The 27,338-nt window shown below is 39.8% G+C and overlaps 1 protein-coding gene across 3 annotated transcripts in view; it reads right to left on the minus strand.

The window, feature by feature from the left end:
• LOC121946268 (protein kinase C-binding protein NELL1-like) overlaps positions 1–27,338 on the minus strand; it is a 453,829-nt gene that overhangs the window by 310,446 nt on the left and 116,045 nt on the right. For all 3 annotated transcript variants that reach the window (XM_088069950.1, XM_042490773.2, XM_088070003.1), the window contains one exon: positions 3,047–3,197. In XM_088069950.1, coding sequence (XP_087926076.1) covers positions 3,047–3,197 — 151 coding nt within the window. The remainder of the gene's footprint in view (positions 1–3,046; positions 3,198–27,338) is intronic.

Here is a 27,338-nt window from a genome sequence, read left to right on the forward strand (position 1 = left end):
GTAGAAAAAGCCTAGTATCACTGCTGTTTGTGACTGTGTTTTTAAGTTACGTAGACCCACTGATTCCACATATATTTTTCAGTTGTGTCTAAACAGAGATTAAGACTAGCACACACACACACACACTCACAAAGACACGCACACATACCCACACATATTAATGCACAAGAGAGAAGACAGACAGAGATGCTCTATATGTGATTCGGAAAGATCAGAGAAGCAGAATCACTTGTTGACTGCAGCTTGTTCAAAAATGACATTTTTGTTATAAAAGAAACAGTGAAGTACAAAAAAAAGGCCCAGGAACAGAATTCAAGGTACTGGTGCCATTGTAGGAGCTCAACACTGATGTCTAGCTTCTGCTACTGGAAACACAAATACAATTTAACCAAACATACTGATCATCTATACAGATCTCAATATGGACATTTACAGTTTCATTCTGTTTAAAAAATATATATATATGGCAAAAATTGTGAATAGTGGTAAATCATTTCTAGTTAATAATTAGTCAAATGAACACATCTGGAACATGATGCGTGGTGTTGATGAAGGGGTACTTGAGTTCATCTGATAAGTGAAGGGGTTTGTGTTTCATTTAAGTATGGCCAAAACTCTTCACTAAACCTGAGCAGGCTGTTCTTGTGCCTACACTAAATCTTAACTACAGCGTTGGCAGATCAGAAAAACATATTTGTCAAAGCCAATGACAAATGATGTATTTTGTTGTTTAGGCTGGAGGACTTATTGCTCGAAACTTGGTAAAATAATGTGTGTATGCCTACATAACACAAGTGATAAGTACAATATATATGTCTTGTTCCAGATCCTTTTAGAAGTCAACAGCCCACTGAGCAGTATTAATGTCATAGTCTAGCTTCAGGAATCAGTATCTGACAAGTGGGTGTGTTTGAGTGTGGCTGAGTGCCTGTAATGCAACATTTGCTTAGTGAGAGTACTCCTCCGAGCTACATATGCTGCATGGAGCATGTCATTGTGCCTGAAGGAGGAGGACAGTACAGTCAGCTGCCTCCATTTAGCCTCGCTGTTGTTTGGCCAGCCTGCTGTGTGGTAATTATGCCTGCAGGTAATGTGAGGGACAAAGAGAGAGATACTGACAGAGAGATACAGAGAGAGAAAGGGGACTAAAAGGCAACTGTCAGGGTCACCTTTAGTGCACAGCATGGGCCAACACATTGTCTTCAAGAGAGGATCATACAGGAAGTGGAAGGAAGTGCACAGGCATGCGCATACACACCAGTGGAGGAAGATTCTCTCCAAAGCACATATTTCAATATTAATCCTCTGTGTAACACAGTGAGCTGTATATAGTTACACAGATTAAACAAAGCGGTAATCAAGATACTCGAGAAATTGTTTCAGCCCTAATTATTCCCATTTAATCTTGCGTTGTTCATATATGGACTTGCTCCTCTGTGCTTGAAAGTGTAGACATACATCCGTCTTTGTGAAGCACTTTGTCGCAAAAGCTGTTTGCTTTTTAAAGTACTATATAAATGAAATAAACTTGAAACTTACTAAAGCTTTCAGTCTTTGCAACCTGGATCAGCATCAGTTTTCAGGTGCTTCATTCAGATGCCTTTCACAAGCTATTTTCCCTTTGAAACCTGATCAAATTGGTTAGATTTTTTTTTTTTACATGGGGAAATAAGGCAATGACCAGCTTGGCTAAAATGACCTACAAATTGCAAGAAATTACCAAAAGGTAACCAGAAAATATATATATTTTTTTTTTTTTTTATAAAACAGGGGAAAGGATTATTAGAACATCATCCAAAATAATGTGGAAAAATGTCCACAAAACTATATTTATAATTATAATACTTTAAGATTTAAAATCATGTTATATAACAAAATATATAAAATAAATAGGTTTATATATTTTATTTTCTAAGTACTTTTAAGTTCACTTTCTTGTTCATTTGTTTTTACTTTTTTGTTTTGTTTTTCAGCTAATTTTCTTGAAACTTTTTAAAATTATTTTTCAGCCATGTCTTGTTAAGTTGCACATTGCCATCTCCCCCATCTTTTTAAAATAATTCAAACCAGGTTTCAAAAGGTTAACTTAGCATCAAAGCTTGTGTCTGACTGAAGTCTACCAGACCTGCAGCTATTTTTCAGTACAGAGCAACTGGTTGCTTTGTTTACTACATTTTAGAGAAGTAGCTTTCACCACACAGCTCTTCTCTCCAATCAGTTGGGGGGCCCTCTGCTTCACTCTCCCATCGTGTATGATGTTGCTCTTGTCTTTACTCCCAGAAAATGCATATACACACTCCCTCACATGCTCTCTTTGACTGCGTGGTTTACAGAACTGAAGGCTTTTACCTTCAGAGGAGTTGAGGAAAATCAATGTTGCCTGCCCTTTAAAAACAATTCACAGTTGTATAGTGTCTCGGGGGAATGGGGGGGGTCGTGAGCTGCCACTCGCTGATGTCCTACAGCCAATCACATTCTGCTGCAAAATTCAGCCCATTGCAACAAATTCAATAAGACTTATTGGACAGCCATGAAGAGATTACAACAGTTCAAATTATTACTCTCAGAAAAAGATGTGTACCTATTTCTGTACTCTCATCGCAGCTCACTGACAAAGCCATATATTCAAGTTATCAGTGTAACAGCTGCAGTCTGACATACTGTATGTCTGTTTATGCAGGGTTCTGTGATAAAATTCAGCATTATCAGCGTGCTTGGTATTGCTTAGTGCTTCACACTCATCTTACAGACACAATACATAAAAGGTTATCTTTCTGCCCTGAGCATACAGAAGGAAATGCTGTATTATTCCACCCGCAGACTTGCCCTCCCATCACACGCTGACTTACACTGGCAGTGGAGTAATCTCACACTGATCTGTACTTTACTACACCTCATCAGCAGCCATCTGCAAACAGCTATGAGTGAGATGAGAATTCATCTGCGGGTTTAATTTGGAATGAGAACGCTCCGTAAACCCGAGGAAGTAAAGTTGTGCAGAAAAAGGAGCTGCGGGCCAAAATGAAGAGGATTACAGATGGATTACCTGTGTTCTGACTCGTGGATGGAGAATATGACTCCCGACGTGGAGGACTTCTGCTGGATGGAGGCCAAGAAGGTAAACTCACTTTTCCTCCTGAACAGCTGCACCACTTTCTCTGTGATGTGTGCCGGGGCGTGAACTGCTCTTCCAACATCTGAAGGAATAGAGTCAAATGGAAAGAAATGAGCTTGTGTAAACTCTTTTCACAGGTGATGTGCCTCCATGTGCACTTGCCAAAAGTGGGAGCAACATATTAAGCTATCTAATCACACGCAGTGAAACACCTTAACACTTGCTGTCTGGCAGTCTGTCTTTGGAAAAACAAAATATTATGTTGGTGCCAACAAGCTACACCAAACTAGTGCAAGTAAATTCATACTTAGTGATCTTTGCATAAATGTGTGTTTGTGTTTAAAGCTAAGAGAACTTTATGTCCTCAAGAGATTTTGGCCTGAAACTGCGCTTGAAACACACTGCTTGCGTAAGCAGCGAGCGAACATTGGGGAGCCCGTTCGCCAGTGTTAAGAGGTTAGAGCAGGTGCACTTCCTGAGTGAGCAGCGCTGGCCAGGTGTGTTTTAACTGTTTCTCAGCTGCAGCACATCTAGAGAAACAGTTGCTTGCCAATTTCTTCTATGTGACATGTGTGGTTTTCAGCAGAAATAGACAGCGAAAATGATGTTTTGATTATTATATTTATGTTATACCACCTTTTACTGCAGTTTCAATTTCCCAATCTGTCACAGAGATGAGGAAATACAAATACATCTGTTTGACTCTACCTTTTCCTGTTTCTGTTTCAGAATAAAAGCCCTCTGACATCATTTGTGTCGACAGCATACCTTCAGTTGCTGACACAAGGCATTCTATTGTCAAATATTTGCAGGACTATGTTATGGACAATGACGGAGCTTGCACAGCTTTATAAATGTGTGGGACATGTGCGTATAAATTGGATTTTGTGATCGCTGGAAGCAGTACTGGCCAATACCGATCACAGGGTCAGCCAGAACACAGGGTTTCCCACACATTCATTTATTTTTGGTGCCCTGCCACGATTAAAACATCTGCCACCATAAATAGATTTTCTATTTTTGGAGCTGAACTGTTTATGCTGAAACATACATACAGTTTGGTTCAGCATTGCACCTCTCAGAGCACGGAGCACACTTGTGGCACAGACGGAGCAGTAGAACGTCAGACACATAGACAGTGAAACTTAACTGTTCATTTAGCTTGTACTAAAAGTTTGCATTCACTTGCAGCAGCTGCTCCTCTCATCCATAGATCTGATCTTATCAGCTGTGAATTGATAGACAAAATTATCTATCCCCCGAGTCACAAACTGCTGCTGGGGGAAGAAAGAGCTCTGCCTGTGCTGCATACGCTGCCATGCAAAAACCTCTACATTAAACCCCAGTTTTAAACAATAATGGCTGGTGACTGATCAATGTGAGCACCCTTTGCAAATCCAACTACTTGTACACAGAGCTCTTAAACATAGTTTTGCAGTTTGCCTTTAAAGTATAGTACCAGCTTATGGCAAATTCAGTTTTGGCAAACATTACTGTTAGTTATGATAACTTTATACTCACTAAAGTACTTTCTGAATTCTGCAACATTACTACAACATATCCACAGGGGCAGTAAGACGATAGGGCAGGTTGTAAACAAAAAAGCAGTTCAGGTAGCGCACTCAAAATGTTGTTAATGATTTTCAGTACAGTAGGTCAAAGATGAACCAGTTATTTTGTAAACTTTGATGTTTACAACAGACAGTTTGGGTCATGATTTTACCATCTCTTCAGTTTCTCCTCAAAATAAATACACATAACCTTGAGGTTTGTTTGACTTCTTTTTAGCAGTGTTGCCATGTTCTCAGATCTCAGCCTGGTTTAACCTGGTTGGTTCTGATGTTTTTATTTCTGATAGAAATGGTGACCAAAACCATAGTGTGATATGCAACTTCGACATTTAAAGCTGCAATAAATGATAAATCACACCAGTCTGAGGCTGTGTGTGACCCTGCATTTACATATATGAAATCCCCCATTTGCTTGTAATTAGCATTCAAGTTATGTTTGTAGGTCAGCAATAATCGTGGCAGAGGGTGGGGGGGTGTCACAAGTTTAGCAGACAGCCTGTTGAGAAATATATATGCATGCATACATGTGTTGTTTTGTCTCCAGCACCTGCAGATAATTTACAGATGATGATTATTTCGGGTTAGATAACAGTTTATGAGGATGATTGGCAAGTGAGCGGCCAAGAGTTCAGAGGGTAAGCAGCACATCTGTGCCAAGACAAAAGCTACAATATGCAGCATTAGCTAGAAATGGTGGCTTTGTTTGTTTTAACACTACGCATTTCCTGTGTTTTGTATTGCATCCAGCAAAAGATGAGTTTTATTATTGGTTTCTTTCTTTCCACAGACACATTTTCATTCATGTCAACATGGAACAAAAAGAAACTTTCAGAGTTAAAAGCCAATCCTATCATGATGCCAACAGTTTGGAAACACATTTTTGTGCTCAAGGACACCCTAACACCTAGCTGCTAACTCGAAAAGATCACACATCAGGGTTTATTTCTTTAGAAACATTTCTTGTAAATACAGTGCAGTGGCTTCTACATTTTTCTCTCTTTATACTTTGTAAAATTGGATCAATTTCACAAAGAATGGCAAATTAAGGCTGACTGTGATTAGATGTTTGCATATCTTCATGTTCTGCTGAAAATAACTGAAACCAGCGACTGCCTGCAGGATAAAACATGGTATGGTTTGGATAACTGTCTGCAGCAATGCTGAGTATATTCAACACTTCTTATTAGACATTTCAGTGGCAAGGCTCTATGGATGGATGTCAGTCTGTTGGTCGGTCGGTTGGTGGGTTCACCACTTTGATCCAGACAGAATGATCTCAACAGGACAGATGGACATGAAATCTGGTACAGACATTTCTGACCCATAGAGGATAAATCTGACTGATGTGGGTGATCCCTTAAATTTTCCTAGAGTACCGATATGAGATTTACATTTTGTTGTGTGCTTTTGTCATGTTAACAACGATTGGATTTGACATGAATGGTGAAACATGGTGAAATTTGAAATTATCATTTTTTTCCCAAATACCTGCAAAACTATGATTCATCCACCTCTGCTTTACTTTGTTTTTAGTGCCAATCAGTAGATGATGCCATGCTAACAGACAGTTAACATTCTTAACATCATATCTGCTAAACATAAATTTGTTTGCATTACAACGTCACAATGGTTCCAGCATGACTGTAGACAACTAGTCTTGTTTTCTGTGATCCATATTCACAACCAAAGCTAAATTCCAGCAAATAGGAGGAATGCATAGCCAGACCTATCTCCATACTAGGGGGGGGGGGGTATTTTTTGTGTAGAATGTTACACAGGGAAAAAATATTTCAAGCTAAGAAGTGAGTATATATCAGGTAAGCATTTTTGTTCCACCACACAGATAACACCACTCCACTCTCTCTAGGATTTGGTAATAAATACAGTCCTCACAAGTCTTGAAATCGAAGCAATTTTTGGATGTATGTGAACATGAATATAGATAAGTAAACCTGAGGAACACCATGTGTTTGAGCCACCAGAGCTTAGGACAGAACTGAACGAGAAGCTGCAGCCCCACACTCCCGGCTGTACATGACAGACAGTCCAGTGGAGAGGAGCCCGTGGCTGTCTCGGCGCAGGGCTTTTAAAACTCCCAAGGGTGACAGTGGCCCAGTCTGCCTTCACACTCGGCCTCCCTGCTGTCACAGCCCAGCCGGTGGAGTGCCACTTCCTCGGGCCTCCCTGGTTCTCTCACGTACTGGCTCCATGACCAGACTTTGTCATTAGATCATCCCTTCAAATCTGCACAGACACTGGCCCTATTTTCATCATGTTGGGATACTGTCAAACATCAAGTCTGCTTTTTTTGCCTTCACCTGACTGACATGTGAAAAGGAGCTGTGGTGCACTTCAAGGTCAACAAATTGCTTCCACATTAATTCAGCCTCATTTTAACTGCAGCTGTCTCTCCTCATCTGAGCGCTTTATTAAAGTCAAGTTCACGGTCTTCACAGCATTGATCGATACCAACAAATTGTTGTAATGAGTCATGCTCAAACCAGACAGCAAGCAAACCAAAGTAGACTCTTAGTCCTGTGCATATGAGCTTGGCTGCAAATGAGAATACGAGCTGAACTGTATTTTATCTGCAGTGATTAACTGCCCAACTCATTCCCCTTCAAAGAAAAGCCAGGGCTGGAAGATCAATGGTTCAAATGTCTGTGATACAGAGACGTCACACCAGAATTCATCTTTAATGTGAAGTGCATGTGCTACAACACTCAAATGCAAAATTCCTTACATCCAAACAATTATAAAGGTTGCCTTTCATTGCCCTCTCGAGGGACTGAGTATTTCCTAATCTGGCATCTCCACAACATGCCCAACAAGTTCTCACAGCTGAATAAAGAAAAACTGTAGGTTAGGATGAACATACAACATATTTTTAAAAGTCAGATGTAATCATGTGTTTGTCCGTGTGTGTGCACACATAGGTGTGTACCTGTCTGTCCACTGCTAATCTTGCATACTACTGGACCCATCAGCCTAATATTTTGTGTGTGCATTAATAGCTATATGCACAGGGACCTCACATGATTGCAATGATTCACAAATCTTGAAAAACTGGTTTAATTGACTGCTTTATACCATGATTAACTGCTGGCTCCTCACTCCTCTTAACTTGCCAGTAGGAGCCACAAGTCATCAATAAAATCATGCAACAAAAGGCATTTCTGGCAGTCGGCTAGGCAAAAAATAAGCCTTACAAGTCTGTTGCAGGCCACATTTTTGCCTTCAAGAATCAACAGAAAAGCCTGGTGTCATTTTGGACTGAAGAATTTGCAGATTCATTTTATATCTGACATTTTATGATCAACAGAAGTTATGCATGGTACAAGATCAATAAATCCCATTTTTGTTATCTTCACTGCTGTCTTGACTGTAAGGGAGAGAAAAGGGACAAGTGAGTGAAACCTCATTCCCGCTGCACAAAAAAACACTAACACCCGCTAAAATTATTCACTAGTTATAGTCCATCTCCTCCTAAGCAGCACTAAAACACTCATCCAAACACATCTGCACCAAGTTTAAAAGACTGAATAAGTAAGAGATATATAAAGAGGAGAAACAAATGAAAAGTTCCCGTATTCCTGCTGCTGTTTTCTGTTTACCTGATCTCCGGCCTGTCCGTGACATCGCACAGACACACCTCCAAAACGACTCACACACAAACAAAGCCTATATTCAGCAGGTTTACCCATGTTTAAAAAAAACCTGCATGCACATGCTAATTTTGGTGGGAAATGGTGGATATGAGACTCAGGTTTTCCTTGTTTGGGAGGGGAGAGGAAGGTAGGAAGGGGTTTTATTGGATACTGTGTCCAAGGTTTGTTTCAACAAAAGCCAGTCTACTCTAGTTACATCCTGACAATCTGCATACTGTCTCGCTGTCATTCCAATACTGTCATGTATACAATCCTGACACACACCTGGCATGCTTGGAATAAGTCACTCTGCTTACATGTAGATGTCTGTAGCAAGAGCCGGAGAAACAAAATGCAACCAGATGCTATCTGACTAAGAGCTTGTTAACAAAAACTTCATCATTGGACCTCACGCACACACACATACACACACACACACACACAATGTGGCAAACTGAAAGCAAAATGTACAGAAATTATTTAACCCAAATAATACTAACTATGTGTGATCACACCCCAACAGTCCATAATACTGATGTATTGACAGTATGAGGGGGGCAGAGCTAAAGCACTGCGCCCTAACAGTCTCCACTGTACAACAGTCTCAGGCTTGTAGACATAAACAAATCTATTTACTGCGACAGGAAGAAATAGGTAGAGCAGGAAGGTTCATCTCCCAGCAGACAAGATGACGTTCAGTGTAGCCGTCAGCAGCCAGTTGTCAGCCCCCCCTCGATTTTACAGCTCATCACTTTAATCAGGAGCCTGGCGGGTCCTCCCCCTGTACAGCAAAGTCTTACAGATGGCCTCTTAAACTGGCAGAGAGGAAGAGGAGCTCAGCCGCAGTCCGGAGAGACTTCACTCACCAAAGACACAGCCAGTCAAGTCTGTGTGGACTTCTGTCTGGCCTGATATGGAAAACCCTTGTCACAGCCAGATAAGCACATTACTATACTACACTCAAGTTTTTGCCAAGGGCACAAAGTAGATCAGGGCAGTTTTCTAGGGGGCCGGAGTCCAGCAGGCCAGCAACTGGCAAGAAAATGTCTAAGAGCCTTCACTCTCCAGTACACTAAGGAGAAGCATTACTGTACACCACCTACTGTTTGTATGTTTCTGTGTGCAGTGCTTTAATTTGAAAATATTTCCAGCTCCAGCTTTAACAGTTGGCTGTTAGAAAGGTATGATATCACAACAGAATAGTTAAAAGAAATCCCATTATCTAACAGATAATCAACAAATAGCAGCTTTGGATAATCCTACACTACACTATTTCCATAGCTTCACAATCACATGCATGCATTTTGATTTAAGGCTACAAACTCACCACTTTTGAAGATAATACAGACAGACAGACAGACAGACACACACACACACACACACACATATACACACAGTGGCATGACTAACTGTTAGCATCACATAGTGACAGAGAGTCAAGCTGTTTTGGTGTGAGTTAATTGGAACGGCGTAATGTTAGTGTTAGCTGCTGTTGCTGTGTTAGTTAATGGTAACTGGGCAGATGCCAAGAGGAGATTGGCCCCAAAGACAGCAGAAACAGAAAGTTTGCTAATGCATGTATCGTATGACTGGAGAAGTTTTAATTCTACTTGGTACTGGTCGCTACCAGAATATCTTTACTAAGGCGTTGGATCAAAGAGCTAGTCTGTCTCGCGAGTCTGCCGGCTGTCTCTGTTGGACAGTAGTCACATGTTTATAGTCCCTGCAGCAACACATACAGCATCCCTGGCAGCTGCTTGGAGGCTGCTAGGTTACAGCAACGAACAACATTAAAGGTACAAGAGAAGAATAACACATCAAAGTTTTCTGGCATCAGTTGCAGCCAATTAACAATATCCACAATGATGCACTGGTAACGAGATAAAAGTTGTCTTTTCATTCGCCATCACAACCCCTCCAGCTCTGTGATTCCTTCAGCAGATGCTGCTGACAGATTCCTCAAGCCACCCACCTACGCAGCAGGTAGGATTTTCCCCCTTTGGCTCATCTTGATCTAAATAATAACGCTGATAATAAAGTTGGTGGTGAGGACAAGGCAAGGACTGACAGTACATTATGCCAGTTTTATAGTCCTAATGTGAATTATATGGCACTGTGGAAATGAAGACAACAGGTAAGATCTCGTATTTCTAAGTACAAAAAAGAAATAAAACAAACAAATTAGATTAAATAAAACTAAATAACCAAAAAACACACAACATATTAGAGATGGAGAAGTAAAAACCAGAGCGCTTAAAGAAAAAAAGGTGAAAAAACTGATTTAAAAGATGTTACAGAAAATATAAGCCACACCACAAGAGCAGAAAAACCAGGCTGTCCTCTTGCACCTCCCGTATGTATGCCTATAAAAATTAGAATACACATATAATCCTGGTAATCATGAGCCAGTAATTCTATATAACCCACATAATCAGGAAGGCTGCAGTCATGTGACCAATGCATTGACAGGAGTAAAGAGGGTAGTCATATAAAAAGCAAACTCTACCAAAGGAGGAAGTTTGGAGTGGCAGATGGATCAAACACACACAGGACTTTTAACCAGGAGACAGGTGTTTGTGTCCTGTTTGAAACCAGGTCACCTTTGTGTTATTTTAAGGTGCATCATCACCATATTTCTTTGCCTAAAGTGAACCTACGTAACATAAGGTATAGAACTTGCATACCTACCTTTGCATTAGGTACAATGCCCAACTATGTTTCTTTTCACAAACCTAATCTATGTAACTTTACGTGCCAAAACCTAACCTATGCAACTTTGCAATAAGTATGTAGCATGGCCATGCCACTTGTGAAGTGCTAAGTTGTTAGAAATCATCCGAACTGTTGTATGGATATTTAGAGGCAACAGTCAGGAGAAAACTCTTTCGAAATCAAACTTATAATTACAGCAGTTATTTTCTATAACAGGTAGCTGAGACTAGCTATTGCAACTGTGTTCTGGCACGAGGACCAAAAGCCTTGCTAATTCCCCCATAGGTGCTGATATTGTTTATTATTTCATTATTTTTAATGGTTTGGATTTCATTTATTTTATGTAAGTGGTTTGATCCTTGTATTTGGGATGGATGTGTCTTTTGTCTGTGTGTGGAGCTCACAAAAACAAATTCAAATTGACTATATGGATATGGCAATAAAGTATAAAATCTTGAATTGAATCTTAAAGTGAGCTATGTTGCACTTATATTTGCCAATCGGATCGGTTCTGTTTTTTTGGTGTGAGTGGGGGCCAGTAAAATCAATTCCTGCAGTTTAGATAAGTAAGTAAGGGTTGCCAGATTTCGGCTGTTGTTGAGCCAAGCAATTCTGGTTATAAGGATGTACCCTGGCAATGCCATGTCATTCAGTATTTGATTGATTTTAATATCACTAAACTCAATAGTGAATTTACTCTGGAAGCTAAATGTGCATGTGAGTTAACAGAGGAAAGATGCCACAACAAAACTTTTAGCATTAAGTAATACATTTGCATTGCATATTGGCAAATAATTCCTCAAAGTGTTTTATTTACCATTGCTACATCTGGTTACAGTCCTGCCAGAACACTTAATTGTGTGTTAATTCTTGATAGTTGCTTCAGTATTCTGGTCGCGTTTTATTCTGATCGATTTCTACGTTTTTTTTACTGCTTTGGAATTCAGTTGTTGTCTCGTCCACAAGTTCTTCCTTTTGGGAATTCCGGTAGCTTTGCTGGCTATGGTCAGTGCCATGACACCATGGCATTAATGATTAAAAAAATAAAGCACAAGAGGATCTTTGTTTTATTTCTTTTCCCTGTCTTGTTTGTTTCATTTGCCTCTGTAAACAATATTTTGCTTCAAAAATGAAAAAAAACACCACAACACAAGAAGAAAACCTCCCACATCCTCAAAAATCAGCAACGGTGGTTCATGCTGGGCAGCAGCATTCATGCATGGTTACTTGGCAACTCAACAAGAAAATATATATGAACAAAAAAATATGCCAGTTCCTACTTAATTTCCCTAGCATGTTATACACTTTCATGCTCATTTTTCTTTCTTTGTGATCCTGCAAGAGGCAGTCATCTTTATTTCCACACTTCCAGCCCTCCAGTCATCTGTACATCCACACATGAAGCTAGCCAGCCAGCCATCCATCCAGCGCACAGCAGACTGTCCCTGAGGAGCTAGCCTGCTTTCAGCTGCTCAAGGCGGGTCTGCAGTGGAGAGTGAAAAGCAGAGAGACTGGACTGCAGAGCAGGGGCTGGGCTGGAACTGAAGATAAAGGACTGAGGCATGAATAGAGATGGAAAACAAACACACACTAAACTCTCAGAGATTCAAGGTGACGTCTGAAACAGGAACCACATGTTAACACTGATGGCACTTCACCTTCACTACAGCTGAAGTAGAGATGTTGCAAATTCAGTGTACAGTTTTCCATCAAAAGCAAAATGCAAAAAAAAGAGTGCCACGGCAGAGACGCAATAAGAAGTCACCAAATAAATAACGGAAAAGGGTAGTTCAAGGTACAGTTACAGAAAAATTCTAAGCAATGTTGCATGAGGTTTGGAAACTAGCAAAAGCTACAGAAAGTGAACAGTGTTCGTTCAAAAAAAGGAAAGGAAGAAGAAAGTTTGATGCACGTGAAGGAGACTGTGAGTGCATGTCAAGCAGTCTACAAACACAGCCGAGCTCTCAGCAAGCCTCTCCTAAGTTGACTTGGCTTGCATTTGAAGAACTCCCTGGCTGCTGAAAAATTCATAAATCTGAACTGATAAAACATTGATGATTCAGTTCAAGTTTTCCTTCCCATTGCAAGCAGATAACCTGACTGTAAACATTAAAACCTCTGAAAATACTATCTGGTAGGTTAATGGTGTGATGCGATGTGTCACATATCTAATGATACCGGCCACGGATTACATCATGAGCAGGCCCGTTCACCTTGTGTGGCCTTCCACAGATCTAACAGCTCTTTAGCAGAAGCCATCACACTGAGTGCAGTTTGATTACAGTAAATAAGGATAAAATTTGGAGAAATAAGGCCGATGCATCAGTGTGAGAGTCATTGGCTGTCACTTAAAGAACAATAATGCAGAGCCCTGATGCAGAATCTAGCCAGAGGAATATTAGATATTGGTTAGAATAATGAACTTCCCTTCCATTTCCTCGAGGGGCAACAACATTTGCATACTGTATTTCTAATACACACCAAACATATGCACAGTGAGGCTGTGAAGCCTGTGTTGAACTGTATGCAGAATTAAAGCACATGCATATGTGTGTGGTATGAAATGAGATTAGCACCATCACAGATGGTACTTCAACTGACTCAATTTGAATTTGTCATGCTCATTTTGATCTTCTAAAGAGAATTGTGTAGGGTAAATGAAATTAAAACAAACAACTGACAAATGCAATGTGTTAAAAGTCAAAATTATTATTGTTGTTTTGAAGGAAATACATTTTAGGAAATATATGAATTTGCTTTCTTTGTGACCAGATTGATTAGAAAGCTGGAACTAACCAAGCCTGTCTCCATCAACAATGAAACAAGTGTGGGTTGGCAATAGTTGCAACATCGTATTCGCATACTTCCGCCCATTGCCACATCCCCTTTTAGCCAACAGAGTGCCCCAGGGATGACAATTTCCTGTAGGCTGACATGGAAGTTAGTGTTGCCCTAGTTTCCTTGTCAAAAAGCCTATGGGATTTTTTTTCCAACGGGATTTTGGATCATTTCTGATAAAAAGCTATTTGGCAAACAAAAGTTTATGATACTGTCATGTTTTTGAAGCAAAATAATCTTCACAAAGGAACACCACTTTTTTATATTCTTGAAGCCTAGATGCAATCGTCAGAAATACAAAGCTATTGTTACGCCATAGACGAACTACACTACGGTCGCGTCACCACCATAACGAGGTACTAAAGCCATGATCAACGTGGCATGATGACGTTCTGGAGTCTCATTTCGTTTCTTGTTAGCAACTGCCTTTTTGAAAACATAAAAGCTTCAAAATTCACAAGTGGGGTATTTTCTGGTGCATTCTATGTTGTGAAACTAAACCTGAAGGTCTCGTAAGCTTGTGTTAATCACAGACCTTAATTCAGGCATTTGAGCGGTGGTTAGAGCAGGCACCCCCATGTACAGAGGTTGTGTCCTTGCTGCAAAAAAAACTTAAGAGCTGCAAAGAACTAACAACAACTTTTTATGTATCTCTGAATATTGTCCTCTTGTTTTACTGCTAGCATCATTCTTGGGAGATTGAATATGAAAAAACGTTCATCAACGTTCATAAAACGTTCATCTGAGTCACCTTAGGAGATGTATAGCTGTACCCTCAAAGTGACAAGCTTACCAAGCAGCCGTAAGTGTTTGGCTGACTCTTTCTACCTTAACTAAAACCAATAATTGTTTTTGAATTAATGCATTAATGAAGTAGATTAGTGTACCATTTTATTTTATACTAGCAAGCACAAAAAACAATTTAATCCTAATTTGTGTCCTAAACTATGTATGTGCTGTATATGCATATACTGTTAATACTACATTGTGCACCCCCCCATTCTGAAACAAAACCTACGCTATAGACTGTGTCATTGCTATTCTATTGCCATAGCAACAGCTTTGGTCCCTGTTTCCTTCCTGTCAGCTACATCACTAACAAATATTCCAACAGGAAATATACTTGGACCCATTTCGAATGTTTATGCTGTCATGTACCACACAGTCTGTCAGACAACTGAAGCTACGAGCTAAAAACTGCTTTAAGATGGGAAAGAATGCCAATGTTTACTATGAACTAAGCATGTCTCACAGTATTGTAACAAAGCCACACATATTCATTCATTTTTATTCACTTGGTAGCAGTTGTTGTTGTTTGTTACCATGGAAACCCAGCTCCTATTTTCTGAGATCACCTTGAGTAAAATTAGTCAGTCTGTGTTTCTCAGTCTCACCATATATGAGGGAGACATACAGCAGATGTATGTACACATCCAACTCATTAAAGAAATAGTTCAGACTTTTTAAAAGGAGCATGTATGGAGTACTTATCCAGTTAGTGGATCACATACAGTACATCTCAGCCCCAAGTTTGGAGAAGCAGACTGTAGTCCAACAAGGAAGCTAAGAAATCTACTGGTGTGGATGGGGTCAGCAGCAAAACATAGATGCAGGTCAAATTTGATCCAGAACAGCTTTAATGTACAGAAAATTGTAATACCTGTACAAAAGTCTATGAAATTTTCATTTTTGTGCATTTTGTTTTACTTCAAGAAAAGTAATCAAATTTCAGGCTAACCTAATGGCGTTTAGGCTGCTTTGATTGTTGTTAAGTGTCAGAGATACAACAATGATAATAATAACAATAATAATTATAATAATCATCATCATAATCATAATAATAATGGGGGTACATGGGGGTATTCATATATGGTTAGTTAATCAAAGTATAGGTTAAAATTAACAAGGAAGCCGGTTAATTAAAATTCAATGACTTATGGAGAAGGGGTGGGATCAAATAAGTTTGTACTTTTCACAAACTTATTCACACAAACTCTCTATTTTCCTTTTTACATGATCAAATTAAATCAAATCAAATCAAATAAAAAATGGGTCAAATTTGACCCGAACAGTATGTATGGGTTTAGTAAAGGAAAGCATAGCAACAGATAAGATTAAATAATAACCACAAATTATAATCGATGCTTTAAAAATACATTTTCAAATTCACCTCTCCAAAAAACAGTATTTTTAAATTCTGAGATTTAGAAGCTCAAGAAATTCAAATTTATGCTGCTCAACTACAGTCCCTGTGCGCACTAATCTCTTTCCATACTGTGAGGGTTTCTGTGTGTGTGTGTGCGCATGTGTTTTGTTAACAACTCTCTAGGCTGAGATCCTATCCATAATCTGCTCCACCCCCCACAGCTCTACACAATCCTCCTCTGCTGTGGGCAGGCTTCAACACCACAGCTGGCAGCCTGCGCTTCAAACCGCTCACACTGAACACATACCGCGTGAATCCACACTCACACGTTAAAAGAACACAAACCTGCACAGGGGAAATAGGTGGAATTGAGACGTGAGCTAATTTAGTGGAGCACCGAGTGCTTTGAGGTGCCGTATCAGTATCTGTCAGGCCTCCGGTAGGCCCACTGCTGGGACTGTGGCTCACTCTGAGGGACCAACTGTACAGCCGGGGCTCCTGTAGAGATCCAGGAGGACGCGAACACAGAGCTCCTCTCCATCAGAACACAGCCAAGCTTAATTGCCTCCTCACTCTCCTCGTACCGCTCCGCCTGACAAACAGCCAATCACTGGATCCGAGTGTGAGACGGCACCAGCCAACAGGCTCACCAGCCAACCAGCCTCGATTCTGTCATCAGCACTGCTTACACAGCTATTTATCTCAATTAGCCATGCTCTGCATACTTGAAAAATATGATGTCAGGATAAGGTTGGGATAACAGCGTCCGTTAGTAGTACTGTCCTTATATTTGTGATAAATCATCCCATGCGAGCTCTAAACTACCATGTCGTTAAATGTTGAATAACGCAACAAATCGGCAAATTACCTCATCATCACGCAGTCATGTTTATGGCAGCCTCCTTAATCATTGTCTCACAGCCACAAGCTGACAGCCACACACTTTACCTCTGCATGCTGCATTTCTGTCTCCTTTAAAGCAGAGAGGGAAGTGGAAAAAATAAAACAATGGCAGTGGAGCAAACAAGTGGTGCAGCGTGGGCAGAATGCAGAGCAGAGCTGGGAGATACGATCAGGACAGGACATACAGGGAGGAGACACGCAGAGAGATAATACAGCCAAAGGTCACCCAAGGGCGCCTTGCTTTTCTCCCAGAAAACATCTCTGCCACAGCCCAGTGGCACCACAGCAAACACCTGCAGAGATCATATGTTACATGTTGCATATGCGTGTGTGCACGTTTGACATTAAACACATTGCTCAGGGGCCATGATATGAGAACGACCAAGATAGAAAAATCTTTCAAAACCTTTTCTGGACTTTATCAGGGCTGCATTAAATGTCATTCTACTGTGGTAATGTTTGAAATATGCAGCTGCTTTACAGTAAAGAAAAAAATACTGATGTGAACAAAACATGAAACAAGGAGGTGCTGCTTGAAAGGCTTTCACTCTGAAGCAGCTGCGAGTTTGAGGAGCTCTAAATGCTTCCCTGTTGCTTGATAAAAACTTGACACAGACCCAAGTAGGGTATTGTAAAAGGAGCTGTTTGCAACATTCAGCGCGTATCTCTAATAGTCCCAAAAGTTAAAACAAAAACTGGAGGTGAGGCATCTTTTATTACTATTACAGCCTGCCTGAAGACCTGAGGGCAGCACAAGGGGTTTATATTTTTTAATTGCAAACTTAAGACCTCACTGTTTAGGTTGGCTTGTAATTGATTTTTTACTTATCTACTGACTATTTATACATTTTAGTCTGTTTCACAGTTTTACTACTTCCCAAATCATTTTATTATTTTTAACATATTTACTTATTATTTTACTTTGTGCTGTGATCTGTCACTTTCCTGTTATCTACAGTTAAAGTCTATCATTTATCTTGTATTATTACTATTATCATTGTATTTATTTAAGTAACTAAAATGTTTAGGGCAAATGTATAGGTGTAAAAATATCAATTCACTGGATGGATGCAGTGACAGTCTAAGCAAATATGATGAAAATGTTTTTGTTTTTTTAAAAGTTACCAACTATAGCTTTAAGTACATCTCCATGTAAAAAATACAGAATTATAAAATAAATAAATAAATATTTTATGTATAGAATGTCCAACTACAATATACTGTAAAATGCGGCAACTGTGCTATACAGCTTCAAGGGAAGTGAAAACTAAAAACAGACAAGGGTTAAACAGAGTAAAAGCTGCATTACTGTTGATAGGGCGCAACTCATGATTGTTTTCATCAGTGCATTTTAATTCTTTCTGTCTTTTCATTAAAAAAATGGTAAAAATTCCTGTCACAAATCCAACAAGCCTAGGATAATGACTTTATATGTCTTGGTTTGTTCAGCAAACTAAACTCAAAGATATCCAGTTTATGGTGATATAAAACACAGAGAAGATAATCTTCAATGGAAAAGATGGTTTGAATTTTTATCATTTTTTGAGGCTATTATAGATAAGTGAACTGCACTTTGAATGCCTCTATTGACTGTATTAGAAATATGGCCAGTTAACCAAGTATCATTGAGCGAGTCATTATGAGGAAATTTGTAATTTGTGAACATAAACTGCTCACGACTCAAAGAGAACGGTAATGAAGTCTGAATTTTGTTTTGTTTATCAGTGTTTCTTTGTTTCACTATTTCAATGCAATTACCATGCCAAAAACACATCTTTAGGGTCCCATTTGCAGCATGCACAAGCAGTCAACACAGTGAAACTATACACTAAAGTCGGCTTCTTTAATCTAATATCCTATTGCCTTAAGAGTATCCAGTAAATGTATCACAGATTGTGTTGCCCTACTGGCAGCTGTGTCAGTATCCGAAAACATTACAGCCCTGCCAGTGAACAAACACACCGATACTTCTCCAAAAAAAGGAAAGACACAGCAAGACAAACAACACAAACAGTTCTCTCCCTCTCTTATCTGAGCAAATGGGGCATCAATTCACACAGAGGCAAAGCAGAAAGGAGGCAACTCATCATGTACAGGCGACTGGAAATGCAAACTAGCTGCTGCGTGTGGAACAATATCTCTATGTGTACTCTCAACATGTGTCAGCAGCAGATTATTCACACGGGACTCCGTTTGGAAAGGAAGCTACCGGGTTTAGTGACTCCGACTGTGTTGGGGTTGATTATGAAGTCAGAAGCGATGAATTATTAAAACAAATGGCACTCCAGATGTTTCCGCTGTCTTCATGACAAACGCTATCCTCTCTCAAGCGTGGAGATGCGAGCTGAGCATAACAGGAGCTTGAAAAATCTCTGTGGCCTTCCTCCCTCTTGTGTGTGGGGAGAGTGAGGCAGTGTTTGGTGCGGTTTCCCTTCTCGGGAGGTACTGTCACCGTGATGCATTAGCAGCCCTAAGTCATCTGGCATTGTAAAGTTAAAGCTTTAGTGTTAATAAACTGCTGGCAAGGGGCTGGCAGGTACTACATATCCTGCTCACAGTAAAGTTATGTTGTTATACTTTATTAGGCTCTGTTCAGGTGGTTAGTAAAACTTCTCCTCTGTTCTAGTGCTGAAACAAAATAGTTTTTTTAATCGTTAGAAAAGAGATACTTTCATGTGAGTTATTTAATGAGCAAAAATCTCAAAGTACAGAACTTCCAGCTTCTCAAATGTCATGGCCTTCTGTGGGAATGTAATGTGGTCAAAAGTTTTTGGAAGGAGGTTCTTGACGTGGTTAGCCAGATAACAAGTGAAGATCCCTTGTTGGTCAAAGTTGTGTATCTTGGGTATTTATCCAGGTGATTTTACTACCAGGAAGAGTGACCATGCACCAGTAGTCTCTTACAAGTTAAGAGAGCAATAGCTTTAGGATGGAAAGATGTGAACAAACCAAGGATTTATCAACATGTGTTGCTTAGGAAAAACTAACACATATTAACAAAAAACTGTGGTGAGCTCCATGGACTTTTTTGAAAGAAAATGTTGATAAAAAAACAAAAAACAAAAAAGGGGAGTGGGGGCAATCAAAAATAAGAATATTAAGTGCTGTAGCCCATGTAATCTTCAAGATTTCTGTACATTGTAACTACTGTAACAACATCTGTTTTTCACCTCTGCTTAAACTTTTTTTTTTGGGGGGGGGTCCAATTGGACCAACAGCCCTTTTTAGGACAGCTAGTTATCACAAACATTAACGCCCATTCTTCTAAAAGACACTCTCAAATAGAACAACAAAGCAAACTGTTTATACAGAATTGGACCTTTCAACAATGCAAAGGTATCAGCCACCCAAGTGTCCTTATCACCAGTGCCTTATCTTTTTATTTTTATTTTACATTATTATTAATATTGTTATATTATGTTGGTTAAATTTGTATAAACATCTATATTTTGACTGATAGTTGCAAATAGTAGAATGGCTTGTACTGTAAAAGCTACAGTAAGACAAGCACTGTTGTCAGTGAGATAGTGCTGAATACATGTTGAGGTCTTTCAAGCATCCATCAGTTTGGCTGAAAGCTTTTCTGTTTCATCCATTGTCCAACAGAACTCCAAGGGCACACAGAGCTGATGAAACCAAGAGAAAATGCAGCTCCAAACACTCCAACCACTGCACCGTACAAGGAATAGGTATTCCAGGCTGTAATTAATACAGCGTACATGGAGAAAAATCACTTACATGAGCTCTTAAAACCTGATTAAAATAATGCAAGTTTAAAAACACCTCACTTCAAGAAATAAATCCTGACTAAATGGACTTTCCGTTGGCAAGGAGGACCTTTATGAACGTTCTGAGGTCAATGCTTCGGTCCATGGCAGCATGTTCTTACCTCCGAATGGTATTTTTTCAAGAGATAAGATGTAAGCCATTAGGATTAGGGCCTGTGGTGTCTCTCTGGAGTAGGAGGAAATCAGAGGAATATCCTCTTAACTCAACAATATGCTAACACCACACAAAAAGAGATCAGTTTACCTTCATATAGTCACTTCACCTCTATATTCTATTACTTATTACTTGTGTAATTTTCTTTTTTACAAATGTAAAGGGCCCCTAATGTCAATTTTCAAACAAATCTGTGTCACCACAGTGTGGAGAGTGTGTGCAGATGAAGAGAGTTAAGACCCCCCCCCTGCAGCCAGCTCTCAGGCCTCCCTGTCTGCCCACCAGTGGAATCCATTGGATGACGTAAAACATGCAATGGATGATGCAAAATAACAGGACAGCCCCTTAAAAGCTGGAGATTCAAATCATCAGTCAGAGACCCCTAAAGTCAACTGAGACAGCTTCAAGTCGAGCAATCCCTTTTTTACTTTTTGTTTTGAGAGTCATTGTGCTGTGTAGTGAACTTCTGGGGACGTTTGGTCTCCCTTGCTGCGGATTGAGCGCTCTTGACTTTCACACTACGCTTTGGTAAAGACAGCTGCAGACATGCAGGCAATGACATAGAGGGCTGAGAGGTCAGCATCATAAGGCTCTACGAAAACATTCTCTCTCTTCTGCTTAAAAATTATGAATTTACATTTCACAGCAACTGAATACGACAATCTCTGGATTTTGTTTGATCTTTAGCGTCGGCATAAATGTTGCTAGTGCAGTTAGCTTACTACATTACATGAATGACACGGTCATAGTGAACGCGCTGCTGAGCACAGTCAAACTCTCAAACTTTATATACAAAAGAAAAAAAGTATTGAACAGAAAAATCTGATTCGAGTGGCAAAATTCTGAGTCGGGCAAAGCATCACAAAATAACACATTTCATGTTATCACACAGAAATGGCTCAACTTAGTCAATAAACCCGACCGTAACCGTTAGGTAAAACTATCATTCCTGTCACTGTGTGTATGACAGGTGCACCAGCAGTATCACAAACAGAGAAATGGCATTTTTCCTCTGCAAAAAAATAGGAAAATAAAAAATAATGAATACTTGAAAAGACAAATATTTGGGTCCAGCCCAATAACAAGCTCATGTTTACATGCCCGTGGCATGAGTAGGAGTCCTCTCGTCTTGCTGTCATAAGGGACGCCTTAACATCTGTACACACTCCTTACATGTGATGACATAGACCCAGTTGACAATCAGCCAAGTATCCCTTTTATAAACACTAAGGAGCCTGAGAGCTAAGATTTTTATGGCCAACGCTTCTCTGTAATTGCTGTGCTTATGCCAATAAAGAACTTGAAACTTGAAACCCAGTCAGAACCATGTTACTTTCAGGCAACACTGCTAACCACTGAGGTTAGCTGGAGTTTTTTTATTGTTTCTCAAGTTCTCTAGGTAATATTCTGCTTGTTTGTTGGAGGGAACTGTTTGCAGTACACAGTTTGAAGAATGTCTGCATTCAAATGCAATAGAGTAAAAGTAAAATATTCTTCACATTCAGTCATACAAAGCACCACAAATGTTTGTAAATTGTAATTCAACTTTAAAGATGAGCACACACCTCTCTTACATATTCACAGTAATTGGTGTGAAGGCAGCTTTGGGAACATAAAACAAGCCAAATTCACTTAGCACAAGGACTGAATAAGCCTGCTCTGTCTCTCCATCAAAGCCTCTCTCACTTTTCAGCTCTGTGTCTTGCCTCAGAGACATAACTGTAAGACATGAAAAGCTTGCAGTCAAGAAGTGCAGCAGCATCTCTGTGTTTTGCTACGCCTCTTCCTCCTCTAACCCTGACTAAAACTAAATGACGGCTCGCCTTGTGATGCAGTCAGTGCTCACATTTTTTATTTTTAAATCCAGCGTCCTTTGATCCTTCACTGGAGAGTGTTTTTTCTGTTTGCTCCTTCCAAATGCTGAACAGAAAGTAGCAGGTGCAGTGCAGCATCCATGCTGTTATCAATGACCAAATTATGTCAGTTCTGACCAAAGTCTCAGACCATCTTACAGATACCACTAAACAATTAACACTTTGTCCTTCACAGCAAAAGGCACCTTCCTTGGTGATTTCATCTAAATCCATACAGCAGCCCAACGCTTTCCAAGTTCTCAAGTTTGACATGAGATTACAGTTACTATGCCAAAATGTATTATCCAACCAACCTCCATGATGTTTTGTAATGACTAGAGGTTAGTTTGGAAAGAATATATTACATGAATATGAATAGATTCTTGATCATATCCAATTTCCTTCTTGTGCATCTTTGTGGATTGACCACATCCGCAAAGACATACAGAGAGATACACAGCTGCACGTCCATATTCATATTCAGCCACATAGAACATCACAATTAACATCTGTTCATGCAGTCAGCTTGACCTGTGGGACGTTCAGGTTTGTTCAGCATTTGTCTTGCAAATTACTTTCCAACAAAATGACACATGAATGCAAGACTGCTCAGCAAACTAGCCAGAAACCCCCAAATGTACTGACTAGAGCTGTAAAACTGGAAGCTAATTGGTTGACAGGGGCTTCTCAAATGAAGTAAACCTGCTGAGTGAAGACTTTCCAGTGGATGCAAACTGGCGTGACTGCAAACTGCCAGCAGATAAAGATGGCAGGGGTGAAAGAGGTACAGAAATGTTTTACTTTAGTGAAGTGAGAAGCACTAAAAACAATCTAGCACAAGTAAAAGTCCTGATTTCAACATTTAACCCTGACTGAATTACACAAATAATATTAAATTGATTTTAACTAATAGTTATACTAAGGATTTTTTTAAGTGCTGATCCAGGGGTATAAAAGAGGATCGTGTACTCTACTATGTTTTGTCTGCATCAGCCTAATAGTGCTGCAGTGCTACACTTATTTATCATAGCCTGGAGCTTGAGCATGTTGCTGCATGGCAGAGTGAAATCGTGGACTATCACAACACATTCTCACTCCAAACTCGTCACATAGTGGCGTTTGGTCAGATGACCTTCCACGTCAACCTATGACGTTTTAGGTACCCTTCCCACACCAAGCTATGACGTGCCAGGATGCCACTACAGAAATGCACACAGTGGGGTTATGCAACCCGTGACCGTGATGTCAACAAATGCACATGTGGTGGAATAATGCAGCATGGTCCACATTCACACAACAGCACGGACTGGAATGATGATTGGGATTAAGCACCAAAGTCACGAATGGTTAAGTTTAGGCAAAAAGGGCACATGGTATGGTGTAGAAAACACACACACACACACACACGGGACACAAACTTGGGACACAAGCGCACATGCACAAACACACACATCCACAGGTGACGTGAACTCATGTGGCCCATCCACCTCGCCACCCGCCAAATCTATAGGCGCACTTGCGCTCCTTAATATTATGTGGTTATGCAACCTGTTCTCACTCCAAACTTGACACATCAAAGCTTGACGTGGCAAGGATACCTAACATGTTTACTCAAAAGCTTTGCACATGGGAGTTGAAATAGAAGCAGTGTATTTTTCTCTGTTTTAGCAAACCGATGGCGGTTTGAAACACGCAGTGGAGAAGTGGATTATGCTGCAGGGGTGGTTTGAGAATTTTCTATGGATGTATTTATCCTCTGCTGTGAAAATTGGTCACCGCTGGAATCCACTGCAACGAATTCCAGCTGACCACAGCATCTGTACTGTGTGAGAGACCAAACTACAAAAAAATGTTTTAAGACCTCATGAAATTGGGGAACTGGACTTCACAAAATATCATTATTTACTGGAAAAGTGGTCAATTCAATCTGCACTGGTAGGCATTATTAAAATCCACAAAGATGTAACAACACAAAAATCAAACCATGCATCTTGCCATAATCAATATACCACTTTATCTTGTTCAAAAGGATCCTGTTTGACATTAAGGAAGCTAATGTACCATTTATATTTCATGGGAACTATAACGCCCCCTTTCAAGCCCCACAGGGGGGTGTTTTTGATCATCAACTTGCATTTTGGGTGGAGAATCACTTTAATAGCTTCAAAAGTCTTTGTTATGATCTTCGTTCATCTCCAGTCCAGACCTGTGTGGATAGGAGTCAACATTGCCTTCCTATTGCACTGTTTCTACCAGCCTAGTTAAGATTAGATGAAGACACATTGTGAACTTGCTTTAAATGTTGCATCACAGCTCACTGAATGTTCAAGCTGCCCTCCCCTCAAAAAGAAATCAGCCCCGCCTTTCTCAGAATGGCACCATGGGTCGTGGTATCAATAAGTTACAACACAGTCTGAATTCTCAGACTGCGTGAGGAGCTGCTAAAATTTAACAGAGCTAAAAGGAGGACAGGGAAACAAAGACACATAACAGTGATCATGCTATTTTAGGATTTTACATGAAACAGCATCACCAACAAACTGCATGATCTGATTATAAATCTCCTTATTTTCTGTCTGGTTGTTGTTCTTCCTGTCATTAAATTTGAATGTACTTATCTTATTAATTTGAGGACAAAAATGACTATTAGCACTTCTTTTGTGGAGCTAATCATGTCAACACACAATTCCAGCATTTCCGATTTTCATTAAACTGACATGGCAAATTTTATTTTAGAGTTTTTTTGGTATGGCAATCAAAAGTGATAAAAAAAATTAAGACCATAAATGCCAAAGATATGTCAGTGATTGTTTGAAAACATCACTGATATCACATTCGTCTGCTATGACGACTACAGTATAAAAATCCCCTCTCAACACATATCTCTGTCACAATGGTTTGACTATCAAATGCAAGGGATCGTAAAAAAAAAATCCCCTTATAATCTGCATTTTGTTAAAAGAAAAATCATTTTAAGCTTCTTCTTCCTTAATCCTCCTCTTCCTTCTCCTTGAAATCTGCCTTTCCATTAATAAAAAATAAACATATTCTTCCGAAACAGAATTGTGGGCTAATAGTCCTATTGGTGGCACTACAGCAACCATTTAAAGTTTAAAGCAGTTTTCACCAAAATGTAGCCCCAACTGAGCAGAAATATTAAGATGCCTCAACCTGTTGGAATAATGAAGTCGGTCAATCTGTTTCTCTAAAAAACTGTAAAAGTAATTAAACCTAGCCTTGCAAATTTTTTGCTCAATCAACACCAAACATCAATCTATCCTGCACACACAATCCACCCACATTTTTTAAAATATCAAAAATTGTAAGCACACAGTGCATAATTTTTTTGTTTAACTCGTGGTGTAAACGGCCACTGCTTTAAATTCTTGGTAAATAAATCTCCGAGGTTCATGAAAAAAAACTATTGCATCCAACTGGAATAAGAGCATCTTTGAAAATTATTTTGTCAGGTATGGAGCAATCGATGAAAATAGAGCACAGATGTCTTGCTGCTGATGAAGTAATATAATTATCAGCATTTTGTCTGAAGTGACTCCAGATTGAAATCTTTATGCACACGCTCTAATGACTGCCGAATTCAAAGTCTGAAGCCCGTTTATGGTTTCTCACTTAGCAGGCAGCTCACCTGCCCTTAGGATGAGAGTTCAAGCCTGAGGTGGAGCAGAATAAACATGCTAATATCTACTTAGGCAGTGTGCTTTGACACATTATTTTGAAGATATTTTTAGTTTAACAAACCTCAAGCTTCTTTCTACCATCAGGAAAAACTTCTGGATACTCAGGACGTCTTATAGCCCCCTCAGACAAAAGTGAGACAGCTGCGACTTTCATTCATGTTTTGTTTCAGGCAATAGTTTCTCATGTTCTTTTTAATGACATCCCATCCATTCTAAACAGTCACCAAACACATGAATATGCACACACACACACACACACACACACACACACACACACACACACACACACACACACACACACACACACACACACACACACCTTTAAGCTAAGTGTGACACCGTGACTATCATGGGCACTAAGGTGCATAACTGGATGCTGCATTAGTCTGACATCCAGCAAATGTTGGCCAGTGTCTTACAAATCCATACCTGTCAGGCTCGCTGTGATGGTAAGGAGAAGTGTGAGTTGTGAACACCTCCCTGCTTTTTTAAAATGTTTTAAAAGACCCAGCAGTGGTGAAACTTTTTCAGCCCCCCAAGGTGTGTGAAATTTCATTTGCACTTGAAACATGAAAATCTGCCAGATTGGTCGGGCAAGGTGTTAGCATGGCAACAGCAATATGCTCAGCGTTTGCACCAGCATGTTATAGGCTTAAATTTAAAGGTTGTCGGCGACACCTTTTGCCTTGAAGCTCCCACAGTGGTACTGTGCAGTGCATCTTGTGGTACGGTGAATTTCTGGCAACCTACTGCCATGATGGTGTCAGTGTTGTCTTGGGAACCAGCTTGCTGGTGTTGACAGTTAATCAGTAAAGTGCTGTGACTACAGCGTGGGAGATGAGCCCAGTGCTGCTTAATCCCGACATACTTTTCCTCACTAGGACTGATCTTTAGTAAAGTAAGCATGTTTTTT

The sequence above is a fragment of the Plectropomus leopardus genome, chromosome 1, assembly GCF_026936395.1.
Source record: "Plectropomus leopardus strain MGB_pleo_1.0 chromosome 1, ASM2693639v1, whole genome shotgun sequence".
NCBI classification, from domain to species: Eukaryota; Metazoa; Chordata; class Actinopteri; order Perciformes; family Serranidae; genus Plectropomus; species Plectropomus leopardus.